Source organism: Podarcis pityusensis, assembly GCF_964106645.2.
Source record: "Podarcis pityusensis genome assembly, chromosome: 8".
NCBI lineage: Eukaryota > Metazoa > Chordata > Lepidosauria > Squamata > Lacertidae > Podarcis > Podarcis pityusensis.
This window is the reverse complement of record NC_138033.1, coordinates 56,936,174-56,959,369: the sequence shown is the minus strand read 5'-3', so window position 1 is coordinate 56,959,369 and position 23,196 is coordinate 56,936,174. Positions and strand designations below refer to the sequence as shown.

The 23,196-nt window shown below is 42.9% G+C and overlaps 1 protein-coding gene across 4 annotated transcripts in view; it reads left to right on the top strand.

Moving 5' to 3' along the window:
* ADCY7 (adenylate cyclase 7) overlaps window positions 1–23,196 on the top strand; it is a 79,336-nt gene that overhangs the window by 21,463 nt on the left and 34,677 nt on the right. For all 4 annotated transcript variants that reach the window (XR_013989270.1, XM_081015498.1, XM_081015497.1 and 1 more), the window contains exons 2-5: window positions 11,444–12,015; window positions 13,137–13,343; window positions 14,916–15,077; window positions 22,872–23,021. Coding sequence is in view for 3 of the 4 variants with exons in the window: in XM_081015498.1 (XP_080871624.1) it covers window positions 11,845–12,015; window positions 13,137–13,343; window positions 14,916–15,077; window positions 22,872–23,021 (690 nt within the window). In the remaining variant the exon portion in view is untranslated. The remainder of the gene's footprint in view (window positions 1–11,443; window positions 12,016–13,136; window positions 13,344–14,915; window positions 15,078–22,871; window positions 23,022–23,196) is intronic.

The following is a 23,196-nucleotide window of genomic DNA, read 5'->3' as shown; positions in this document are numbered from 1 at the left end:
AAAAAATATATAAGTCCACAGACACTGAAATAGGTCTATTATCCTTCTCCCCTTCTTCCAGCTTCTTCTGTGATGCTGGCACAGCAACAAAGAGACGTGTGCCAGGTAGCCTGGGGGCAGGATTGAGCTACTCATGTGTAGTCATGGATGTATGCCAAGTGCTATTATGTTCAGTTTGCCCTTGAAATGCAACAATTAAAAACATTTTTTAAAGTGAATATGTGTATATATATAGAAAAAGGGAGAGAGAGTCCTAGTCCAATTCTTTGGATAGTTTCTCAAGCTCCTTAGTAACTAATTTATGTTGGCTATCCTTTGGCAGGTTTATATTCATTAATCTGTTGATAAAGCTTACCACGAGGGCATGACACTTGAGTAGGAAGCAAGAGGAACCTGAGACTGTGAAGGAGGGAATGCTGGTTGAAATAAGAGAAATTCCCACTAGTTCTGGTTCAAATCATACATAAGAACTTAAGAGGAGCTGGCTGGATCAGGCCAATGACTTCAGGATTTGCTCTCAACATCTACAGCTAAGCATTTGCCACAGAACCCCCCTGCTTTACATGTGTTCCTGGGTATATCTTCCACTGGCTAGACATACACTTGTTTACTCAGAGCACTAGACAAGTTTATTTAGGCTTCAGTAGGTAAACGGAAACCTTGTCATAAAACACTCCCAACACTACTCCGCAGCTAGCTGCTCATTGGAGGAGCAGGCATTAGCTCTGTGGGTGGAGCACATGTCTGGGATGCAGAAGGCCCCAGCTTTAATCCCTGGCATCTCTAGGTAGTGATGGGGAAGACTCTTGGCTCTGAAACCCAGGAGAGCTGCTTCCAATCAGTGTAGGGAATATTAAGCTAGATCAGAGTTTCCCAGACTTGGGTCTCCAGCTGTTTTTGAACTCCAATTCCCATCATACCTGACCACTGGCCTTGCTAGTTGGGGATGATGGGAGTTGTAGTCCAAAAACAGCTGGAGACCCAAGTTTGGGAAACTCTGAGCTAGATCAATAAATAGCTGCCTTATACAAGTATACAAGGCCCATCTTCCTATTGTTAGGTGCTCAAAAATAGCACTTTCTTGCTTTCTCCATCCTTCCAGTTGCCGTCCTTCAACCTGCTTGTGTTACTTTTGGTTGTTTGTTTCTTTAGATTGCGTCATCCATAGGGGGCATATCTTCGTCTCAGCTGCCTCAGTTCAGAAAACACAAGGAGCTTTATTTTCAGCTATTTCCTGGCTTTTCTGAGCAATTTGCCATCAATTTTCCTAATGGAAGAGTTAAATTAACTTTTATCACATTATTGCTTAGACCACAGCAGCACAAAGCAAAGTTACAAAATTTAAACCAGATGGCAGCAATTACAAGGATTTACCTTAAAAAACAGAACAATACTCGCTATTTAAAATTGATAATTAGCGAAACGGTTCATTGGATTAAATAAAATTAAAAGCATATATTAAAACATTTTAAAACACATTCTTAAAATAACAGGCATTACTTATGCAGTGCAAAACAATATAAACTTGTATCAAGGTGCATTTCTCAGGTTTTCAAATTTCCAGGGCAATTTGCAGCAGTAGTACTGTAGCCACATACTTTCCTCTGCATATAGCAGGTTTCCTGCAAAGGTTGCAACTGTTTGTTCCACATACCGATTAGTCGCTTTTAGCAAGAAACACAGCTTCCTTTTAGCACCCCAAAATTTGATTTCCAGCGAAAGAGTCATGACTACAACTGGCTGGTTGGCTTGACCGATAAGGAACTTTGAGCAATTTTTCCCTTAATCCCTTTCTACCGAAGCACCGAACTCCTTTGTTGCAGTCAGATAACAAGCATATAAAACTTAATGCTCCTAATGACAGGGAAGTTAATATCAAGGAAGCTTGGCAATGCCTACTTTCCAAGGAAACCTTATTCAGCTTCCAAGGGATCCAGGTGATTCCAGGAACACCTGTTTGAAAGCCACAGGACGGTAGATTCATTACAGTTTAATTTTACGTAGACAACCAGAGGAGTGGGTAAAAAAATCTTCATTTTGTCAAAAGCTGTATTAAATGGGCATATGGAAAGGTGAAAGGTAAATCAGGGTCCTATTATAAACTCCCAACCCCCACTACTTATTCGGCCGAGTTTTAATGTGAAATCTCATCTTATGCATATTTACCTGGAGGTTAGTTCCATTATGTTTAATGGAATGTACTCTCAGGTAATTCTGCACAGGATTGCAGCATTAATAAAAATGAATGCATTTTTGTGCCTGGCTGTTCCCAGTGTACATATACGCATTATCTAATTTTGGCAGAATGTGAGTGCCATCAGTTCTCTGTAAATGGTTTTGGTGAGTATGGAAAAAACCAACCTCTGGCTGTAGCAGCTAGTGGGTGTGGGCCTTTGTCATGAGACTTGTCAACTGTTCTCCAGTCAGAATGAAATTGGCTGGGTAAACTGTTGCCACGGAAATAGATGCCTGTGGTTATTGCTGTGTGCAGGAGGGGTTTGTGTGCTTTTTGAAGTCGGAAAGTTGCTTTGAAAGCATGGGCCCTTTTTATATTGCTTCCCCACCCCTAACTCCCTTACAGTACTTGCAATCAGCAAGGGGCAGAGCATTAGCAAATTGGCTTTTCCTGCAAATGACACTTTGCTGTTACGGAACGCAGGTTCTATCACAGTGCGTTGGTACCATTTATAGCTGCTACATGTTTCAGCTGCACAACATTTTGATTCTGCAAAACACTTTGGATGCTTATCATTTGAGGGGAGGGGAATTAAAGCAATCTGGTAAAAGAGATTACTGCTGTCCCCATTTTACAGCTAGGGAAAGAAGGCTAAAGGCGACAGTGCCTTTCCCTAACACATAGTGGGGCTGTGGCAGGGACTGTCAGGTGTGTTATCATTTATGTTGCATTTATACCCCATCCAAGGAGCTCAGAGTGGTGTACATGGTTATGCCCTGCCTTATTTAATCCCCAACTCCCTGGAAAAGACCCTGATGTTGGGAAAGATGGAGGGCACAAGGAGAAGGGGACGACAGAGGACGAGATGGTTGGATAATGTTCTCGAAGCTACCAGCATGAGTTTGACTAAACTGCGGGAGGCAGTGGAAGACAGAAGTGCCTGGCGTGCTCTGGTCCATGGGGTCACGAAGAGTCGGTCACGACTAAATGACTAAACAACAACAACATTTAATCCCCACAGCAACCCTGTGAGGTAGAGGTTGGCTGAGAGGCAGTTACTAGTCAGCAAGTGAGTGCTTCATGGCTGAGTGGAGATTTGAACTCTGGAATCCCAGGTCCTAGTCCAACCACTCTTAACCACTACACTAAACTGGCTCATTTGACCTGGGGCAACGCAGGCTCAAATGCCCACAGCCATGACATTCACTGGGTGATGTGTCTCTTGGCCTGAACTCGTTGTGAGGGGTGGGGTGGGGGAGAGGAACTATGTCCGCTGCCCTGATGGAGTAAGGGTGGAATAAACAATGTCATAAATATAATATGCTGGATAGTGGAATTTAACTTGCAGGGCGATAGTACTTTCAGGGAGAAATGTTTCTTGTGAGGGTGGAGTAATGGGACAGAGGAACACCCTGTCAGCAAGCATCAAACTGCTTGCTGTTTCTGTTTTGCTTGAGTTCACAGAAACTTCCACATCTCTTTCAGCTATGTCTAAAAAGGGGAGGCTTTCTAAACTTCTGTTCCGTAAAAGGAGTCCTCCGATCTCTTATCCGTCATCCACATTAAGGTAGATCTGCTATAAATGCCCCCAGATGCTAGTGTTTAAAGCAAATAAGCCAGTGTTTGCTGAACATTCAGCAAGTATTGACCTGGTGTCAGCTAACAGATATAATCTTATAGGAAGATGGCAATCTTAAGTCATTTTAGCACCCGGGGCAGAATGTGCAAAAGGTTCCTCCTCACAATAGCATGCTGGTTAAAGTCAGGAACCTCAGAGGCAGTGTCGGGAGGGTGTTTATGTGCTGTGGAAGCCTGGCCCCTTTCAGACACCCCCCCCCCCCCGAGTTAAAGTCCTCTTTCTCATAGATGGGCAAGGAAAAGCATGTAAGCAATACTCTTTTTTCAGGGGTTGCCAGCTTTTGTTATTATTATTATTATAGTTAATTAATTTATATGCTTCTTAACTGGCTTGACACCAGTTTGTGTAATTTCCTTACGTTATATTTCTCTGTGTTGCAGATTACTGGGGGGAAATTACATCCCTCAGGATTGGCAGTCCCTAATGTAGCCCCGTGCAGCTGCCTGACATGTCACTTGCCTGTGTTGTTAAACATCTTGATTCAGAGGCTAATTTTCAGGGGGCAACTTTTCTCCTTCATCATACAATAAGCTTTTTGGTATCCCTATATGCTTCCTGTATTCTAGAATATGAGAGGTAATGAAAGGCTACCTCACTTTTGAGGACACTGTTTGCAAAGAAGTAGAATTTTAAAATAGGTCACTGGAAACTTAAAAAGGATAATTGGGGTTATTGATTTAAACAGTTGTTAAGATCAGTTGCAAGTTAGCTTTGGCTGGAGGGGAAAAAATCTATCCATGGGGCATAATGAGGAACCTGGTGATCATGAACAAATTGTGTATCTTAAGCTTGGAAAGGCACAAATTATATTTGACTCCCACACTGGTCCGATAGCCTTCAGTGCACCCTGGAGCTAGCTTGCTTATGAAAATCGTTGTTATGAAAGTAATGTTCTTGCCTGGAACAAATTGTGAAGTTACTAGGTTGAACAGTTTTCTGTTTGAGGTGCGAAGCTTACGTCCAACCACCTTGGCTGCGTGTAGATCAATAGAACCTTGATAGTTTGGTTTTTGATGGGGTACTCCCCGGGTCATTGCAGGCCAACAATGGCCAGTGATCACAAGAATCATGAGAAGAGCCCTGCTGGATCAGGCCAAAGGCCCATCTAGTCTAGCATCCTGTTCTCACAGTGGCCAAACAGATGCCTGTGGGAAGCCTACAAGCAGGACATGAATGCAACAGTGCTCTAACTTCCTGCATTTCCCAGCAACGGGTGCTCAGAAGCATGCTGCTTTGGAGATAGAATGGTTCCTGGGCCATTTGAACCTGGGGCATGCTGCTGTGAGCTGCACTCTGCCACGACACTGATGGACACTGCTTACTCCTGCTTCCTCCATGCTTGGGTGTCTTGATAGCAATAAGCTGTATGAGTCAGACCCTATCAAAAAGCCAGGATGATGGCTGCTTATGAAATATATAACACATTTAGTTGTGTGCTCTCTGATTTTTTGTTTTGTTTTTTGTGCTTGCTTTTTTGTGTGGAAATATATCTCTAATTTGTAGTTAGGTTTTGTGATTATGAATTCCCAAAGTTACCGGTTACCAATAAAGTGGCAGAGAATGTGAAATGTTGCATGGAGAATCATCATCTAGGGTTAATTTTTCTGTAGTAGTTACACATCTTTTCCTCCCCCATCCCACCTGGGAATGTGGGTGGGGATCCCCTATCCATTAAAACAAAACACAACCTTTTATGGTGATATAATGCTGAGGTTCATGCACAAAACAAATCCATGGTTTTAAACCATGGCTTGGTGTTATTTGTGAATCCTGACCATCAGTTTAACTATGGTTTGTTTACTGCTTACAAACCTTGGTTTTCTTTAGCTATGGTTTTGCGTTACATACAAACCCAGCACCCATCTTCAACCATGGCTTGCTTAGCCATCCCACACCAGACATTCACAGAGCTGAAAAGGTTCGAGGTAACCAGTAGTTGAAAAATGAACTAGAAATTTTGGAGAAACAAGCCATGGTTTGTTTGTTTGTGGGGTAACCCATGGCTTGTTTAACAAACCATGGATTTGCTTTAGAGTGAAGTTGACCAGTATTTAATTTCTGAGATTTTCAGCTGATTAAACAAAAAGGATATTTTATACAAATACGTACATACATTCTTCACAGTAAATTTAATGGCTAGCCAAAAAACTGAAGGAAGATCATGTATTTGTGGACATCCTTTAATTTGACTGATGTGTTTCCTTTTTATCTCTTCTTATGAGAATTTTACCTTTGCCTATAAACAAGTAGAACTGCTGCTTTGCCAGTCATGTGAAAACCAACAGGCATAAAGTGTGATGACCTGCTGTCTACTCCATAGACTGCAAAGATGAGCTGTTAGCTTCTTCTTTTCCAAGAACGATTAAACTTAGCAAAGTACAATTCCTTTTCTTTGTTTTACTTTCAGTTAAATTTGGATTGGCTTTTCTCTGCTACTGTGTCTGCACCAACACTTCATTTATTGATTTTTAGTACTCAACATCCCATAGCAATCTTTGCATATTTCCTGTATGTGCCCATTGTGTAAGTGAAAATCTGTTTCTTCATTCAGTGCTTCCTTATTGGATCAGGAGAGATTCTGTGTTTTTGTGGGTTTCAGGGCCTTGCAGTCAAAAGCCAGCTGTGCCTAAAGCAATCACTGGGCACTTGCAAAGGGAAAAGTTCTTGTCCAAGACCCTGATGAGGTTCCATAGTTAAACTGTGGAACTCACTCCCACAAGAGGTAGTGATGGCCACCAACTTGGATGAAGGATAAGGCTGACAGTGGCTTCTAGCCACAATAGCTGTGTTCAGCCTCCACTATCGGAAGCATTGTGCCTCTGAATACCAGTTCCTGGGAATCACAGTGGGGAAAGCATTGTTGCTTGTGAGCTTCCCATTGGGGCATCTGCTTGGCCTCTGTAAGAATAGAATGCTGGACTAGATGGGCTTCTGGCCTGATGCTGCAGAGCTCATTTTGTGTCCTTATGTGCCTTGTGTTTTAAACTGAGTCAAAGTTTTTTTCTGGTGTTGGAGATACAGGTTCTGTGTGTGACAAACAGGTGATTCCGCAAGGGGGCACTCTGCAAGGGTTATGTAAGAGGGCCACAGAGGGTCAAATTCAGCGTGAGTTATGTAGAAGCTGGTTATGTCGATCGGGGAAAATATTTGGTGTGATAAATGGATTCAAATGTGGGCTGGAAATCAAATTAAAACTTGTGGAGTATTGTATTTTGTCTGACAAATATACGAGGCATGTGGGGGCGAATTGTCTTGAGAAGGCCAGTGGCATACTGAAATATGACAGCTCCCTGTGGTGCAAGAATAGTTGTATATTTAATTGCAAGAAAATCAATTGATTGGTTTTACTGAGGGTTTTGTCCCTTGGGTTAAGAAAAAGTACAACCCTGAGTCCAAGGTTTGTTCTTTCTTTCTGGTCATGGCTTATTAGGGAGAAGCTCAAAGCCACAGCCTTGGTTCAGGTGTTACACTAAGCCAAGCTTCCTGGCAGCCTGCTCCTTCTTTGCTTTATTTATTATTTGTTTACTGCGTTTACATCTCACGCCTTCTCCAGTAAGCTCAAGGTAGTGCATGTGCTTCTTCCGTTTTCCATCTTACCCTCACACAGCTGCCTTGTGATGCAGCTTAGGCTGAGAGATGAACAGCCCCAGGTTACCCAGTGGGCTTCATGGCTGAGTGGGGACTTGAACCCTGGGCTCCCAGGTCCTAGTCCAGTGCTCCCAACCGCTACACCCACCTCACTGGTTCTCATGGTAAGCTGCTAATCATGGTTTACTGTAATGTGTGAACTCCACCTTTGAGACTTCCCTTGAGAAGCTCAGTTCAATCCTGCTTGGCCACTGTCTCCCCGTGCACCCAACTGGCCAACTGTGAGGTGGGACCACCCACTTGTCATTTGCCTGATGGGAAGAAGATAAAGATCTCTCCCACCAGGGCCCAAAAAAGGTTCCCCACCCCTGTTTTCAAGTATGAAATCAGTCGGCTTAATTATCTGTCCTTGCCTATTATAGGACTGCTTAGTTGAGTGCCCAGGTGCACAAGTCAAGAGTGAAGGGGGTCGGAGGAGGCTTTTCCCAGAGACAGAGGCAAAGGAGGCCTCTTACTTTCATCTTTTCAATTTAGTGTTGATAAATGAGCCTTTGGGTAACTAAAAACAAGGCATTGTAAGAAGATCAAGGCTTTTTTTTATTGCTGAAGGTCAGTAAGGCTTTGCTTTAATCAAATGTCAAAACATTTCACCAAGTCGGGTGACTCCCTCTCTGTACAGGCTGCTTCATCCTTGCTTCGTTATAAATAGCTGTTTTGTGGACTCCTATAGTCTGAGGTCAAGAAGCTCCGAACAGCAGGAAGTGCTTCTGCCTGCAACAGCTTCATTTGTCTCAGAGGAGGAAGTAGACACATGCATGTGTGGGACTCCTCTCTCCAGACATGCCAGGATTAATGCCGAGACCCCACACACATCCAGGGTGTATAGCCGCATCCACACCATCCCACTTTGAAAAGCGCTGTGATACCGCTTTAGGCAGTCATGGCTTCCCCCAAAGAAGCTGTAGTCTACTAAGGGTGCTGAGAGTTTTTAAGGGACCCTTATTGCCTTCACAGATCTACAGTTCTCAGAGTTCCCTGTGAAGGAGGGATGGATTGTTAAACCATTCTGGGAGGGGGAACAGGGCTCCCATCACACACCATTGACCATTCTAGGTAGGGGCGATGAGAGTTGAAATCCAGCCACATCTGAAGGGCACTCCTGGATGAGAGTTCATTATTCAGAGAGGAAGAGGGAGCCAAAACCCCCGCTGTCCAAATCTTTGTGTGCACATAGACTAGGTTTCTGGGTCCTGCCCAAGATCTTTTGTTTCCAGTTAAACCTCAAAACAATTGGTTCAGCCTTTAGGACTTGCCCTGTTGGGTACCATTGCTAACATCAGCAGGACTCATTGTGTACTCCTGTATATTTTAAGTAACCATTTTATCACTGGCAGATAACTGGCCTACATCTGGTTTTGCTTACCCGTTTTCTTCTGGGGCTCTCTTCCTATTGAATTGGAGCCAAGGGGTGCCATGGAGATGGATGTTTTGTACCAAAGCAGCTGCAGTTACAATACCAAGTCCTCAAGTTCTTCCCAAGCCATGCTTAGCCCTCATTTTTCACTTGCCCCCTCCCTATAGTTCACTTACTTCCTATAGGAAGTCTTTCCTGATACTGGATTTCATATATTGACCCACTTTTGAAAGCCATTGGTTATTACTAGAGAACCGTAATTTGTTCATTGTCCACTGTTCATGTAATGCTGCTGTTGCCATGGAAGTAATTTTGCTCCCAGTGTTTGCATTCGTCAGCTTCAGGTTTTATATTTTGGGTTTTTTTAAGTCTGGCTATTCATGTCTGGTACAGCTGTGTTGGGGGGAAAACCCCACCCATCCTGGTTTTAGGCTTGTGAGTCAACTGCACATGTATGTTAATTCTGGAGAGAATTACAATCAGAGTAGAATACTGCTAGTGGACTAGGAACTGGGTTCAATATTTTAATGTGCTGTAGGCTACAATCCTGTGCATGCTTTCTTGGGAGTAAGACCCAGTGGGACCAGCCTCTCTCTTTTGTGTACAGGGATGGTTTGTTACAAACTGCGGGGTAACTTTAGGAAAACCTCAGTTCGCTCACTATGTAAATGGAAATAATGCTAGAAATATCCTCTCAGATGTCTCATTATTATTACTATTAATTACCCAGCCTTTACCCTAAGGTTCCAGGGTTGATTACACCAATTAAAACACAATGTTAGAAACAGTTTAAATCAACCTGCAATCACATAAATGAAGTGGGTCCTAAATATCTCGTATGTATCCCTGTATTGGGAAGTTTTTAATGTTTGATGTTTTATTATGTTTTTAAATGTGTTGGAAGCCACCCAGAGTAGCTGGGGCAGCTCAGCCAGATGGACGGGGTATAAATAATAAAATTATTATTATTATTTCAAAAGCCAGGGTCAAGAAGTGTGTTTTCAGCATTTGCTGAAATTTGTATAATGAAGGTACCAGACCAGCCTCTGTGAGGAAGGAATTCCACAACTTTGGGGCCACCAGAGAATGCTCCTCCCAGGCTGCCATTATCTGACTTCTGAGGGTAGAGGAACTAGCAAGAGGGCCCCCTCTACCAGTCTTAGCACCTGAGGACGTCTATAGGGAAGGAGGTGGTTTTTCAAGTATTCACAGCCTGATTCATTTAGGGCTATAAACACTAACATGGGTACTTTGAATTGGGGCCTAGAACTAAATGCTAATCCCATAGAAGAGAGTCTGCCCATCCCCTAAATTTCTAGTACAGAACTGGATAGTTAAAGTATGAAATTGTGAACTGTTGTGAGGACACAGTTGGCTGGACAGTATAGAAATGTCAGAACAAAATAAATGTACTTTCTAGGGCTTCAACGGTTATTTAAGTTTAGTTAAAATGCATATTAGTTTTCTCTACCAAATACTAATACTTAAAAACAGCACACTAGAAAAACCTGAGATGGAAAGCCCCTTCTCAGAAGAGGCATCCTCCCCTCTCTTGAACACAGGATAAATGCCTTTTTGTTGATTATGTCTGCTATGACACACCATCCAAAATAATTATTTCATTGATTCGAAACTATTGTTTCAACACACAAAGAGACATTAATGGATAGACTTAAAACCACATGATTCATCAGCCAAAATTTCTTTAACCAGGTGACATCTCTAATGCAGCCTTGGAACTCACCACAAAGTTTTTCCCCTTCTTCATTTTGGCTTCAGAGGAAGAAAAGAAGCATGTTCCACAGCTAGCATGGGCATGCAGGCTACAAGCTTCTTAAGTTGGCTAGTGAAAACATTTGCCTTCAGTCAAGCAAATTGGTGGAGGACATTCCTCTTCCACCCATTTGCTTGTCATGGTTGATCCTTCTCCTTGGCCAGCATAGTCACCAAGTGGAGGAGGGATGGAATGATTAGTTTCTTCCTCCACTTACCTACTTGCTTACCTACTTGCCTTGGTCCAACTTTCCTCTGAATACCAGTTGCTGGAAACCACAGGAGGGGAGAGGGCTCTTGTGCTCGGGTCCTGCTTACGGGTTTCCCATGGGCACCTGATTGGCCACTGTGAGAACAGGATGCTGGACTAGATGGGCCACTGGCCTGATCCAGTTGGGCTCTTCTTGTGTCCTTAATCCCTTGCCTGCATGGAATTGCTGGTTGCCTGTGACTACTGGGTGACTTGTTAAATACAAGGCTGCTCTAATATTTCCCACGAACCTTTTAACAATGTACTTGGAGCGGGTGGGGGTGGATAATGGCAGGATGAATGAAAAGGACTACAATACTGAATATTGCAGGAGAAAAACGGTTGAGTAATAATCGTTCGCTGACAACAATGTTACAGTATTTTGTTACCATAAGATGAGCATCATGTTTAAAGGGATCGTTGTTGTGACTCACTCATCCTGAGAGGAGAAAAGGTGTGTGTATTTTGACCTTGTTGTTAAATAATATTTACTTTATTGGGGCTGAGGAACATGCACTCTTCTTAGACAAAGACGCACCTGCTATACTTGATACATTTTTTAAAATGCACAAAACCCTACCTCTCTCTGTCTTTCCTCTGCAGTTTGCCCCACAAAGCAGTAATCTGAGGGAATAACTGACAGCATGTGCAAGATGTTTGAATGAACACGGCGAAATAGAAGCAGCCTCCCATCCGCAACACAAATAGCAATCAAGTCTGGAAGAAGAAGGGGGGGGGTGGACACCATGTGTGGAACTGTTGATGAGTAGCACATGGCTTGGGAGCGGAGGAGGAGGAGGGTGCTTCTCTTCCAATTTATGCTGAGATCTGGAGGACTTAATGCTTATAAGAAGAGATGCGAGCGCAGAGCGCGAGTCTGCTGATGTGGCCAAACAAGGCAGACCCAGCAGCTACTTGACCGGAGGTGGCTACTTGGAGCAGTGCAGACCTGCCCTGCCTATCGCGAGGGGGAGAGGCACCACCGTGGCCCAGCCAGAATTAAGATGCCAGCGAAAGGCAAATACTTCTTCAACGAGAATGAAGGCTGCAAGATAACAGACCCTTTGTACGAGAAGTACCGCTACTCAAGCCAACAGCATCCCCTCCTCTTCTTCCTGCTCTTCATCGTCATTGCCTATTGTGCAACCCTCATCGTCGTTCTCCTCACCCAGCATGTGAGTAGATATAGATGCCTCTGTTCTTGCTCTTCGGGCTCTGGAATGAAGTCCCAAAGTAATTTGCTCTAGGTTATAAAAGGGATCTGTAGCAAGAGGGGCACCAGATGCTTCATTTTCCAGTTGTGCTAGTTCAGGTCAGCGTGCATTCATTCGTAGCAGCCAAAAACACCTAGAAAAACTGAGGTCAGTACACAGGAGGAGAGGGAGGATTTGCTAAGGTGCTGCACATTTCTAAGGAGCTTTAGGGTTCAATACTGGGCTTAAATCTAATTGTTACCAGAATACAATACTATCAGTGGGGATTGCTTGTGAATACCAAGTTGTGAATACTTGAAGTATTTATACAATGTGAGGTTTTGTTGCTGTAGTAGGAGTTATACTTTTATCCTGGCAGTGGGGTATAGGTTCTGAGCTGCACTAACAGATCCAGTGGGATTTCCAGTTTAAAAGTTGCAAAGCAGAAATGGAAGGATCTCCCAGTTTCTCATTTTTTCAATATTCAATTCAGTTCTCCACATTTTGAAGCAATTTGCAATTTTTCAATTAAAAAAAAATCCATATGAAAATTCAACAGCATTTAAATGTGTACTATTCCCTAATAGACACATTTTTATATGCAATTTTGACTAAAGTGCACATTTTTGAAAGCAATTTTCTATAAAATAGTGCAGTTTTGTACGTTATTTGCACTGATACCTTCATTTTCTCATGCTTTCCTATTATATATGCATATATTTGTAAAACTAGTTGGCTGGATAACTGCATCACAGAATTTGGATAAGTATGGATTTTGGAGAATAAGTATGTTTTGGTTTGCATATTGTTTTGGAAAGTTCAAATTTCATAGTCTCGAACTGAAACAGATTCCTTCCCTTGTGACCAGGAATGATGGGAATTGTAGTCCCAACAACATACAGAGAGGGTTCTCTGCTTCTAGGGTAGATGATCAGATATACCAGGTCAGACAAAGGGAGCTTCTTGTGTTGCTAGTGTGCTTTAGTTTATGAAGTTATGATGCCTTTAGAAGTTTAGGTTGTTGGGAGATTGTGCTATGGAAGAATGAGAACATGCATACAGTCTGTGGTATGTGTTTTGGTGACTTTTGTTTTATTTTTTAGCCAGCGGGAGATCATCTTGCCTACCTTATTACAGTCGGCACAGCACTCATAATTTTCATAGTCATGTATGTTCTGGTTTACTTCGAATACTTCTTTTGGTGTCGGCTGAAATTGTTTGCTGTTGTGATTTGGATCTGCCTGCTGGCCATAGGATATGTCTCCATTTTTGCCGCAGGGAAGACTCCTCAACTTGCTGCATGGGAACAGGTATTTTAATTTTTATCTATTAATCTGTCATCTTCCCCTTCCTCCAAGCTGCTCATGGCATTGAATAGGGTTCCTTATCAGGCTTCCTCCAAAATCTTGGGCTGCATGCACCCCATATCTTTAAAGCACATTCCCCCCAAAGAGTCCTGGAAACTGTAGTTCGTTAAGGGTGTTGAGAAATGTAACTCTGTGAAGGGGGTACATTACAGTTTCCAGGATTCTGCTTGGGGTGGGGACAGTATTTTGAATGTGCTTTTTAAAGATAGGGTATGTCTTCATCTTACCTCTCCCATGAGCAATTGATGAAAGGTCACCCAGTGAGCCTCATGGGTGAGCAGGGATTGCACCCTGGGTTTCTCTAGCCCAAGTCCAAATATTCTGCCCACTGGCTCTGGGAAGGGATGTGTTTCTGCTGTGTTTATATACACTCATTTAAAAACGCATGTTTTAAAAGAAAACACAACTGCCTTCAAATCTGGGGCTGTCTGAATATCCCCAGACACTGCTCATTATGCAAATGGGCATGGCTAATCACCTGCAAGGGGGGGGTCATTTAATTATGACATCAATTTGCAAAATTAATGCTGCTTTGATTATGAGCAATTAAGGGCACCATTGAGAGTTACAGATGTGGGTGTGCCTTGGAGAAATGTTTCATCAAACTAGAGCTAGAAAGGGAGGGAAAAGAGCAGGCAGGAAGATTTGATTGGTTGACTGCAATGGGCATATACAAAACATTCCTGTATATGCCTGGGTGTGGTAAAAGGAGACATCTCTCTGGATTTTTGGAGAGCAGATGGGAGGGTGGGGTAAGAGGGGAGGCAAGCCCCCATCCCCCCTGTGCAGTGAGATACTTTGGCCTATAATACACTGCCCATTAGATCAGAAGAATAACTGGATGGAATGCAACCCTATCCAGAATGCTAACTCCTCAGACAGATGAAGTACCCTTCATCTGTACCTCTGTCTTGCTGGGGCTATGTCCCAGTTTATTGATTGTTGTCCTGTACGCGGGTGGCGCTGTGGTCTAAACCACTGAGCCTAGGGCTTGCTGATCAGAAGGTCAGCGGTTCGAATCCCCGCGACGGGATGAGCTCCCGTTGCTCGGTCCCTGCTCCTGCCAACCTAGCAGTTTGAAAGCACATCAAAATGCAAGTAGATAAATAGGTACCGCTCCGGCGGGAAGGTAAATGGCGTTTCCGTGCGCTGCTCTGGTTCGCCAGAAGCGGCTTAGTCATGCTGGCCGCATGACCCGGATGCTGTACGCTGGCTCCCTCGGCCAATAAAGCGAGATGAGCGCCGCAACCCCAGAGTCGGTCACGACTGGACCCTAATGGTCAGGGGTCCCTTTACCTTTTTTACCTGCCCTTTACCTATGTTTCTGATTAACACAGTGGTTTCCCTAACCCATTTATAGAAGTGGAAGTTGTGCTGTTCTTACCCAGTTCCCTGAAAGCGTTTTTGAGTACTGGTTCCTTCACAGCTTCCATTGTTCTCTTGAAACCTATCATTTGTTCCGTAATTTTTGACAGGTGCTTGGAAAACATCAAGGATCTCGTTTCTTTTTAACAGGTGCCATTCTTTCTGTTCATCATCTTTACGGCTTATACCATGTTTCCCTTGGGAATGAGAGATGCTGTGATTGTCAGCAGCGTTTCAGCGCTCTCCCATATTGTAGTCCTGAGCATCGCTGTAGCGCAAAACAAGCAGGACCACCCGACTCTTCCACGTCAGGTAAGGCAAAGGTTTGTATAAGTGATTGCAACATGTGCATTTTGATGCCGTGGACATCCAGTGGAGCTCAACACTGGAAGATTCAAGACAGGGAAACTAAAGTATACTTATCCATGCAGCGCATAGTTAAACTATGGAACTCAGTCCCGCAGGCGGCAGTGATGGCCACCAACCCTGATGACTTTAAAAGAGGATTAGAGAAATTCATGGAGAGGACTCTTGATTCCTGTAATGTCTACTAGCCATGATGGCTATGCTTTGCCTCCACAGTTGGGAGGCAGCAATACTGCTGAATGTCAATTGCTGGAAGCCACAGGAGAGGAGAGTGCTGTGCTGCTGTTTTCCTGCTTGTGCATTTCCCACTGGCATCTAGTGGTGCAGCGTGAGAACAGGATGCTGGATTAGATGTTAACAAATGCTACAACTGGCTGAAAAGTCATTGTGGTCCATTACCTGTGTGGTGGAATGATTAGAATGCTAGACTAGGACCTGGGAGACCAGGGTTCAGATTCCCAATCAGCCTTGAAGCTCACTGGGTGAGCTTGGGCCAGTCGCTCCCTCTCAACCTAACCTACCTCAGAGTGTTTCTCTGAGGATTAAATGAGAAGGGAGAGAGAAACATTGAGCTCCTTGAAGGATGTAAACAAATAGGATAAATACAATTGCTGAGGCTCTCAGCAATTTTCAGGTGGTCTGTAGGGGTTAAAACTTTGATTTAGCTAAACGTATAGACAAAACACAAAATTTCAGAAGCTAGAAGAATATTTTATCAATGCACATGTGTGTCATAGCCCATATAATCTTAGAAGAGGTTTCATAAGGACTTCCCCAGTTTTTTTTAAGTTGATCAAAATGTTTTAGTCAGTTTAGTTAAGCAGTTAAAATACAACTTTATATTCACATTTGGTCTTGTATGTTAGAAGAATAAGTGGTAGTTAGAAATAGCTGTGTTGTGCTTTTCTGTTGTCTTGGGATATAGTGTGTTGTTTTCTGGGTGTATATTTATTCTTTGTTGTTCTTCCATGTGGATATTGGCTGTTTCCCATTTGTTGGCTTCATAAAGCTGGTGGCATTCTTTCCAGGAGCCAGAAAGAATCTTGGACAAATTTATCAAGCAGTAAAACCAATATCAGTCTAGGAAGTCAGGCTGTAAAACTCTTTTTCCCCCCTTCTGGTGTGTGTGTGTGTGTGTGTGTGTGTGTGTCTGTCAGAGTTACAGAATTTGGACACAGAGTACAGAAAGTTTGATCATGCACCTGCTGAATTGAATCGCACCCACTGAATTTTTTTACCTGAAGTGACAGTAAAATTGTTTTGGGAAGCAGATTGTGAAGAGTACGCAAGTCCTGCATTTGTATCTCATTTTTTTAATTATTATTTTTCAGTTAAAGCAAAATGTTTCCTGCTGGGCAATCCAGAATCCTCTTCACAATGTTATAATTCATGATAAATACCGAGAGGGAATGTTTGGCTTTTCATGAAGAGGGTTGGGTGTGTTCCTAAATTACTTGGAAAAGGGAAAGAGAAATTCTCATGGCTTTGTAACACTGGTCTGTGCGCCAGTTGCACCCTGCCAGTGAATTTTCACAATTGCTTGGCAAGCACCAGGGGTCTAGTCATGAAGCTTTTGAAATCTGATAAACAGCTCAGTGTAAAGGGGCAAAGCCGCTCTGATTCAGGATCCACATAGTTGAGGTGTGTGCGTCATGTCTCGAAGGGTGAGGTAACCCATTTCCTTCCCCAAATGATTGCTACTTAGTGAAATGATGCAAGCCCTTCTTTTTAACACTTTGCTCTCCTTTCTTCTCTTTAACAAATCTCTTAACAAATTTTTTTGGGAACAATTTTCCTTTGAATTTTGATTACTTGCACATTTTGAGGCATCTCCTTTATATTAAATGCTCATTTGACACCCTGAATCACACTTGATTGACTTCAGTCTTTCCAAGAAATGGGTTCTAACAACAATTTCCTCCTCATTTCAAGATATTTGGTCCTCAGGGATCCAATCAGCAGGGTGTGTGTGTGTGTGTGTGTGTGTGAGAGAGAGAGAGAGAGAATTCCAGGAAGATACATTGGGGGCTGATATCTGGAGAATGTTGGGGCTAAGTTGCACATTATGTAAGAGTTCTAAGATGGGATCTCCTGCCGTATTCTGTTTTCCTTTCCTTATTTAATTTTCGCTTCAGTGCATGTGTACAGTGTTTGCCCTCCAGATTTGGCCAGGCGTGTGAGGAGGAGGCTGAGGGTGTGTATAGTTCATTTAAGCATCCTGTCTTGATCTGAAACTTGTAGCAGATCCAAACCATACATTTAAAGCAGATGGCTTCCTCCAGAGAATTGTGGAAACTGGAGTTTGCTAAGGTTGCTGGAAATTGTAGCTCGGGGGGGGGAGGTATACTACAGTTCCCATGATTATTGGAGGGAAGCTGTGTGCTTTAAATGTATAATGTGGACCAAAAGTTGTTAATTAAGATGCCATGAGAAGCTATGGTACATTGAATTCTTCTGCATTGTATTCAGGCACATCATGTAGGGCAGGTATGGGGAACATTTGGCCCTTGAGATGTTGCTGAACTATAGCTTCCACCACCCCTGGTCATCAGCCATGTCTACTAGCACTGATGGAGCATTTTAGTTCAGCATAGTCTGGAGGGCCAAAGGTTCCCCACTCCTCACATAGAGAGAAAGTGCTTGCATGAGTGACCAAAAAGCTCATTTATACCTCTTCTTGCTTGCTTGGCTTAACTGGGCCAGTGCATGGTTATTTATAAGCCTGGGGTGTTTTGTTTTTTGTGTTGAATGCCTGCATATATTCCACTAGAGAGTGGAATGTGGTAGGAAGAACTGGTTACTGTTATATGTATTCATACAGAGTTCATATGTGAGAAATTCACATATTGCTTAATGTGGCCTGGATCGGCAACTGTGGACTAGTTCAGCTTTGAATGCTTTCTATAAGCTTTCTTTAAGTTCCCTGGTCATAGTTTTGGCTGGATTTCAAACCTGGAGAATGATGTGATTTTTCTTCTAAAACCAAATACATCACCGAACCACTAAATGCATGTACTCATTTGTTTAAAAGTTTTCTCCAGCCCATTCATTGTATAGTCATTCCAGGATTTAGAGGAAACATAACATCAAATAAAATAAAACATTTTCCTTTATAGTTGTTAGTAACCACAAATTGACTCAGTCTTAAGTCTACCAACATCACCCCTGCAGAGTTAAAGGGGCAGAAAGCACTTAGAATAAGCCGACATCTGAATGGCTGTAAGAATTGTTTAACTGTTAAAATGTTGTGGTTACAAAGTGGAATGGGATTTTTGCTTGACTACACTAATATATTGATCCTTCTTGTTTTGCTCTCAGACTTGCCTCTTTGATTTGCTAACAACAAGCCAGAACCAGTCATGCTGGTTTTCGGGGGGGGGGGGGAGGAAAATATTCCTTTGAAAATTTGGGTAATTTGCACAGAGCAATTCACAACATTGGGTGAATTCAACATGTTTATTTTAGTAAGCAAAGTAACAAAATTTTGAAATTGACAAGCTTACCAAATTTTGTATTTGCCATTGACATCCATTCATTGTTACTGTTGATCTTAAGCAATGGAATGCTTTCCATGGTAAAAAGAAAGCACTGGGGGGAAATTCCACCCCACACCAATGGCCAGATCTTGCATAGTCTTATGCTCAGGATTGGTTCAGAAATCATTACAAGCCATAGTTAAGGACATTAAACTATGGATTACAGTGATGTCAGAATTGCCAAACCATGCTCTTCAGTTGGCTAACAAGAATTGGAATCCATGGCTGACTAACCAACAAAGTTTTGGCATGATGTGTGGATTGACAAACCATGGTTGTGACCACCACTCTGCCTTCAGAGGCTACAGAAGGCACAGTGAACTTGTGAAGAGTAAACAAGTGAAGTAGAGTGCTGAGAGAGAGACAAAACCAAGCAAGCAGTTTTAAATGTATTTATCCACTGAAGATTTCTCACCGGACATTCATCACAAGTGATCCCAGCGACAAAAGGGTACAATCAATATAATCACAGTAAAACAAAGGGCAGGTAAAGCAAGCCAATTGATCAACACTGCCAAACTACAACTTAGCACTCAGTCTAGATGCTAATATCCTGTAAATGCCTATGTAAACAACCATGTTTTCAGCTCCTGTTGAAAAGCAAAAAGAGATGGCACCAGCTGTAACTACATAAATTGGGGGCAGGGGCGGCACCGCAGATGAGCTTCCAAAAGCGTAATTTCCAAAGGTTTAAGAAAAAAAAAAATCCACGGGAAGCTATACAGTGGTACCTCAGGTTAAGTACTTAATTCGTTCTGGAGGTCCGTTCTTAACCTGAAACTGTTCTTAACCTGAAGCACCACTTTAGCTAATGGGGCCTCCCGCTGCTGCCACACCGCCGGAGCACGATTTCTGTTCTCATCCTGAAGCAAAGTTCTTAACCTGAAGCACTATTTCTGGATTAGCGGAGTCTGTAACCTGAAGAGTATGTAACCTGAAGCGTATGTAATCTGAGGTACCACTGTACATTGCTAATCATCATGATGGCTATATGCCTCCTTCAGCATCAGAGGCAGCGTGTATCTGAACCTCATTTGCTGGGGAACACCAGTGGGAGAGAGTTATTCCCCTCATTGCCTGGTACTTGGCTTTTCAAAGGCACCTGACTTGTTGCTGTCAAAAGCAGGATGCTGGACTAAATTAGCCTTTGGCTTGATCCAGAAGGGTTATTTTTAAACCATGTTTTGAACTTCGCAGCACTATTCGTGCAAACCATGGTTGGACATGATGTTTGAACTGAGCCAAAGTGACAGTGATGGAAATGCTTGGGTTTTTAAAAATGCCTTTAGGGGATTTAAAATTAGCCCCATCGTAGTTCTGTAAACTGGAGTGGAAGAGAAGAATTAAAACCTGTAGCATGTTGTCCCTACGAAACTGTAAATCACAAATGATGAATGTTATTTGACAACTTAATCTATTATCTAGATTAATAACAATTGGCACATGTTGCTAATTCCTGCCTGCTTGAGTGCTACAAGTCAACTCCCTGTTGCCAACTCTTTGACTGAAGGCAGGAACTGTCCGTTTCACAGCCCCTCCAGTCAACCTACGTGAATTAGGCAACGTGTACCACCAGCAAAGAAGGCAGGTTCAAACCAGAAATCTTAGGATGACTTGTGAAAGAGAGCCAAGACTCATGCTCACACACACACACACACACACACACACACACACACTCTTAGAACAACAACAAAACCAACCCTCCACTTGAGTTGCTAGCCAGTTTGACTTGCCTGGAGGAAAATTCATTCCTGGTCTCATAATTAGTTACTGGGTGCTAGCAAAACCCATAAATGAGAAATCCTATGTGTAACTCCATCATCCTCCCCCCTAGCTATTCTAGGAGATATTCTGAAGCCTTCGCATTCAAAATTCTGTAGCTACCATTGCTGAGCAACCTGCTGTCTGGATATGCAGAATGGGCCCAGCTATTAGTAGCCTGCCCTCCTCCTTTATGCCAAGGACGCTTTTACAGTTTATGGTTTCTTCTGGGTTGCAAAAAGAGAAAAAGTTGTTCAAAAGATGGAACAAGGAGGCAATGGTGGCCACCAGCTTGGATGACTTTGAAAGAGGATTAGACAAATTGGAGGATAAGGCTGTTGATGGCTACTGGCCACAATGGCTCTGCTCTGCTCATGTAGTTGGAGGCAGCAATGCTACCAGCTGCTGGAAACTGCAGGAGGGGAGAGGGCTGTTGTGTTCTGCTTCTGCTTGTGGATTTCCTACAGGCATCTGGTTGGCCACTGCAAGAACAAGATGCTGGTCCAGATGGGCCATTGGCCAGATCCAGCAGGCTCTTCTTAGGTTATTAAACCTTCCTTTGTAACATTTGCTATGTCTTTTTGTCTTTGTTGGTTAATTTCCCCCTATTCTAACAGCATAAAAAGGGGGTGGGGAGAGAACCTGCCCAAGTTATTAAAATATGTAATTTCCTTTTTGTCTCAGTTACAGTGTATATATTGGAGCTTCATCAGAATACTGTAGTAGATGATTTAATTTCCTTAGGCTTGGATGTTGCTTCAGTTTGCTAATATTGGCTATTAAATCATGGTCCTTCTCAAAGCAATGTTCTTGCTGCCTGACTGTTCACCATCACAAGTGCTTGCCTATATACACTCATTAATTTTCTCCCCAATTACCTTTCAACTGAACAAGCACAATCTCTTTCACAATTTCTAAATGAGTGTTGCGTTCGTACCTGAGTTCGAGAGGAAGCACACCTTTTCTACAAAGGGCTTGTTAAAAGGAAATAAACTTTGCCTATTATAGCCAGTCAAGGGAGAGAGTAGAAGTTTTTTTGTTTCAGGTTCAAATGGGGTGAAAAAATTGCATCACCCTACAGATATTGAAAGATTAAGGTTTGGCACATGGAGCAGATAGTTCTGATTGCACATGGAGCAGATAGTTCTGATATCAAAGAAGTAAGACAGAAAAACACTAAAATGCAAAATTGTGGTGAGACAGTCCTGATATTTTTTTGCAAGCCTACTTGTTGGAATATTATATGTCACTATCCACACTCAAAACTTTTCAGGATCTCTGTTTGATGGGTAGCGGCATTATTGAGTCCGTTGATCTTCCCTGATTCCTTCATATTCCAAGATCAACGCCTCTCGTGTGTGTGTGTGTGTGTGTGTGTGTTTTTGTGTGTGTGTGTGTGTGTGTGTGTGTGTGTGTGTGTGTTTGTAGCGGGGGAGGCTTATCTAGGAAGCAACTCATGAAGTTTCTTTATATCAGGTCAGACTGTTTGTCTACCTAGCCAGTATTGTCTACTCTGCTTGGCAGCAGCTCTCCAGGGTCTTAGGCAAAGGGTCTTTTTTCTCCATCACATGCTAACTCTTCTTCCTCTTAGCACTGCTCCTTGGCCTTGGACCTGTGAAAACCAAAGGCTTCAAAGAGCAGCGCAGGAATGTTTGCAGAAGGGTTTTCAAACAGCTCATGTTACATTTTGAAGTCCCGGCAGTGGGACTTCAAAGTGCAGCTTCACCTGATTCTACAGTGATATCAGATGAGGGACGGTTCCACCCACCTGTTAGATTTGGCCCAGCTGGGGTGGGGACGTAAGGATCTGCCTTGCTAGCAAGAGAAGGGTCCCCACCCCTGATTTTGAAGGATCACTTGCACTTCTTTTATGAACTAGCTTTTCATATGGTACCAGATTATCTGAATAACGGCCTGTACCAGTATTAGCCTGCTCGAACATTGAGATCAGCATTTGAGGCCATGTTCTCTGGTCCACTGAAGCAAACCATGACTTGTAAACAGATCAAACCTTGACTTTACATCATACTTTGTTTGGAGCAAAACGAATCATGATTCCTGGTTAGGACATACCACTAAGCCAGGAACCATGGTTTGTTGCTCCCCCTTGTGCTATGGAAGGAGTGAAGCTAGAGCCCTTAAGGATATTCACAGTTCACTATTAGCACCATGTAGCACCACATAGATACATCTAAGTAAAACAAAATAACCCCATGATATCTAGCTAACTTTGGGGGAAACATTAGCTGGTGCAGGAATATGGAAACTTACATATAATGTGCAGTTGTATTGACTGGGTAATGAAACTTGGGCCAGGAGTCTCTTGTCAAGTGCTGGGCAAGAGAACAGAAAACAAGCTGATTTAGCCTTAATAAAGTTCACAGATTATTTCGCTTATAAAATGTTGAGTTTGTGATGTTGGGGCATTTATTTATTTCCTCAGGTGCTTGCCAATGCTTTCATTTTTCTCTGTGGTAACCTGATGGGTGCATTCCACAAGCATCAGATGCAGGATGCCTCGTGGGATCTGTACAGATATACTTTAAAGTGCATCCAAGTCCAAATGAAGCTGAAGATTGAAAAGAGGCAGCAAGTGAGTGAATCAGTGCTTTAAACATGTACACACTTTCTAGCTCTTTTAACGTCATCATTCAGCCATACCAGGAGATCATCGCTTTGTCAGCAAGTTCTGTAATGGGTCGTACTTAGAAGTATTCGGTTGTTCACACTCACCAAAGGACACCCATACATGTGCAAAAGGAGTTGGC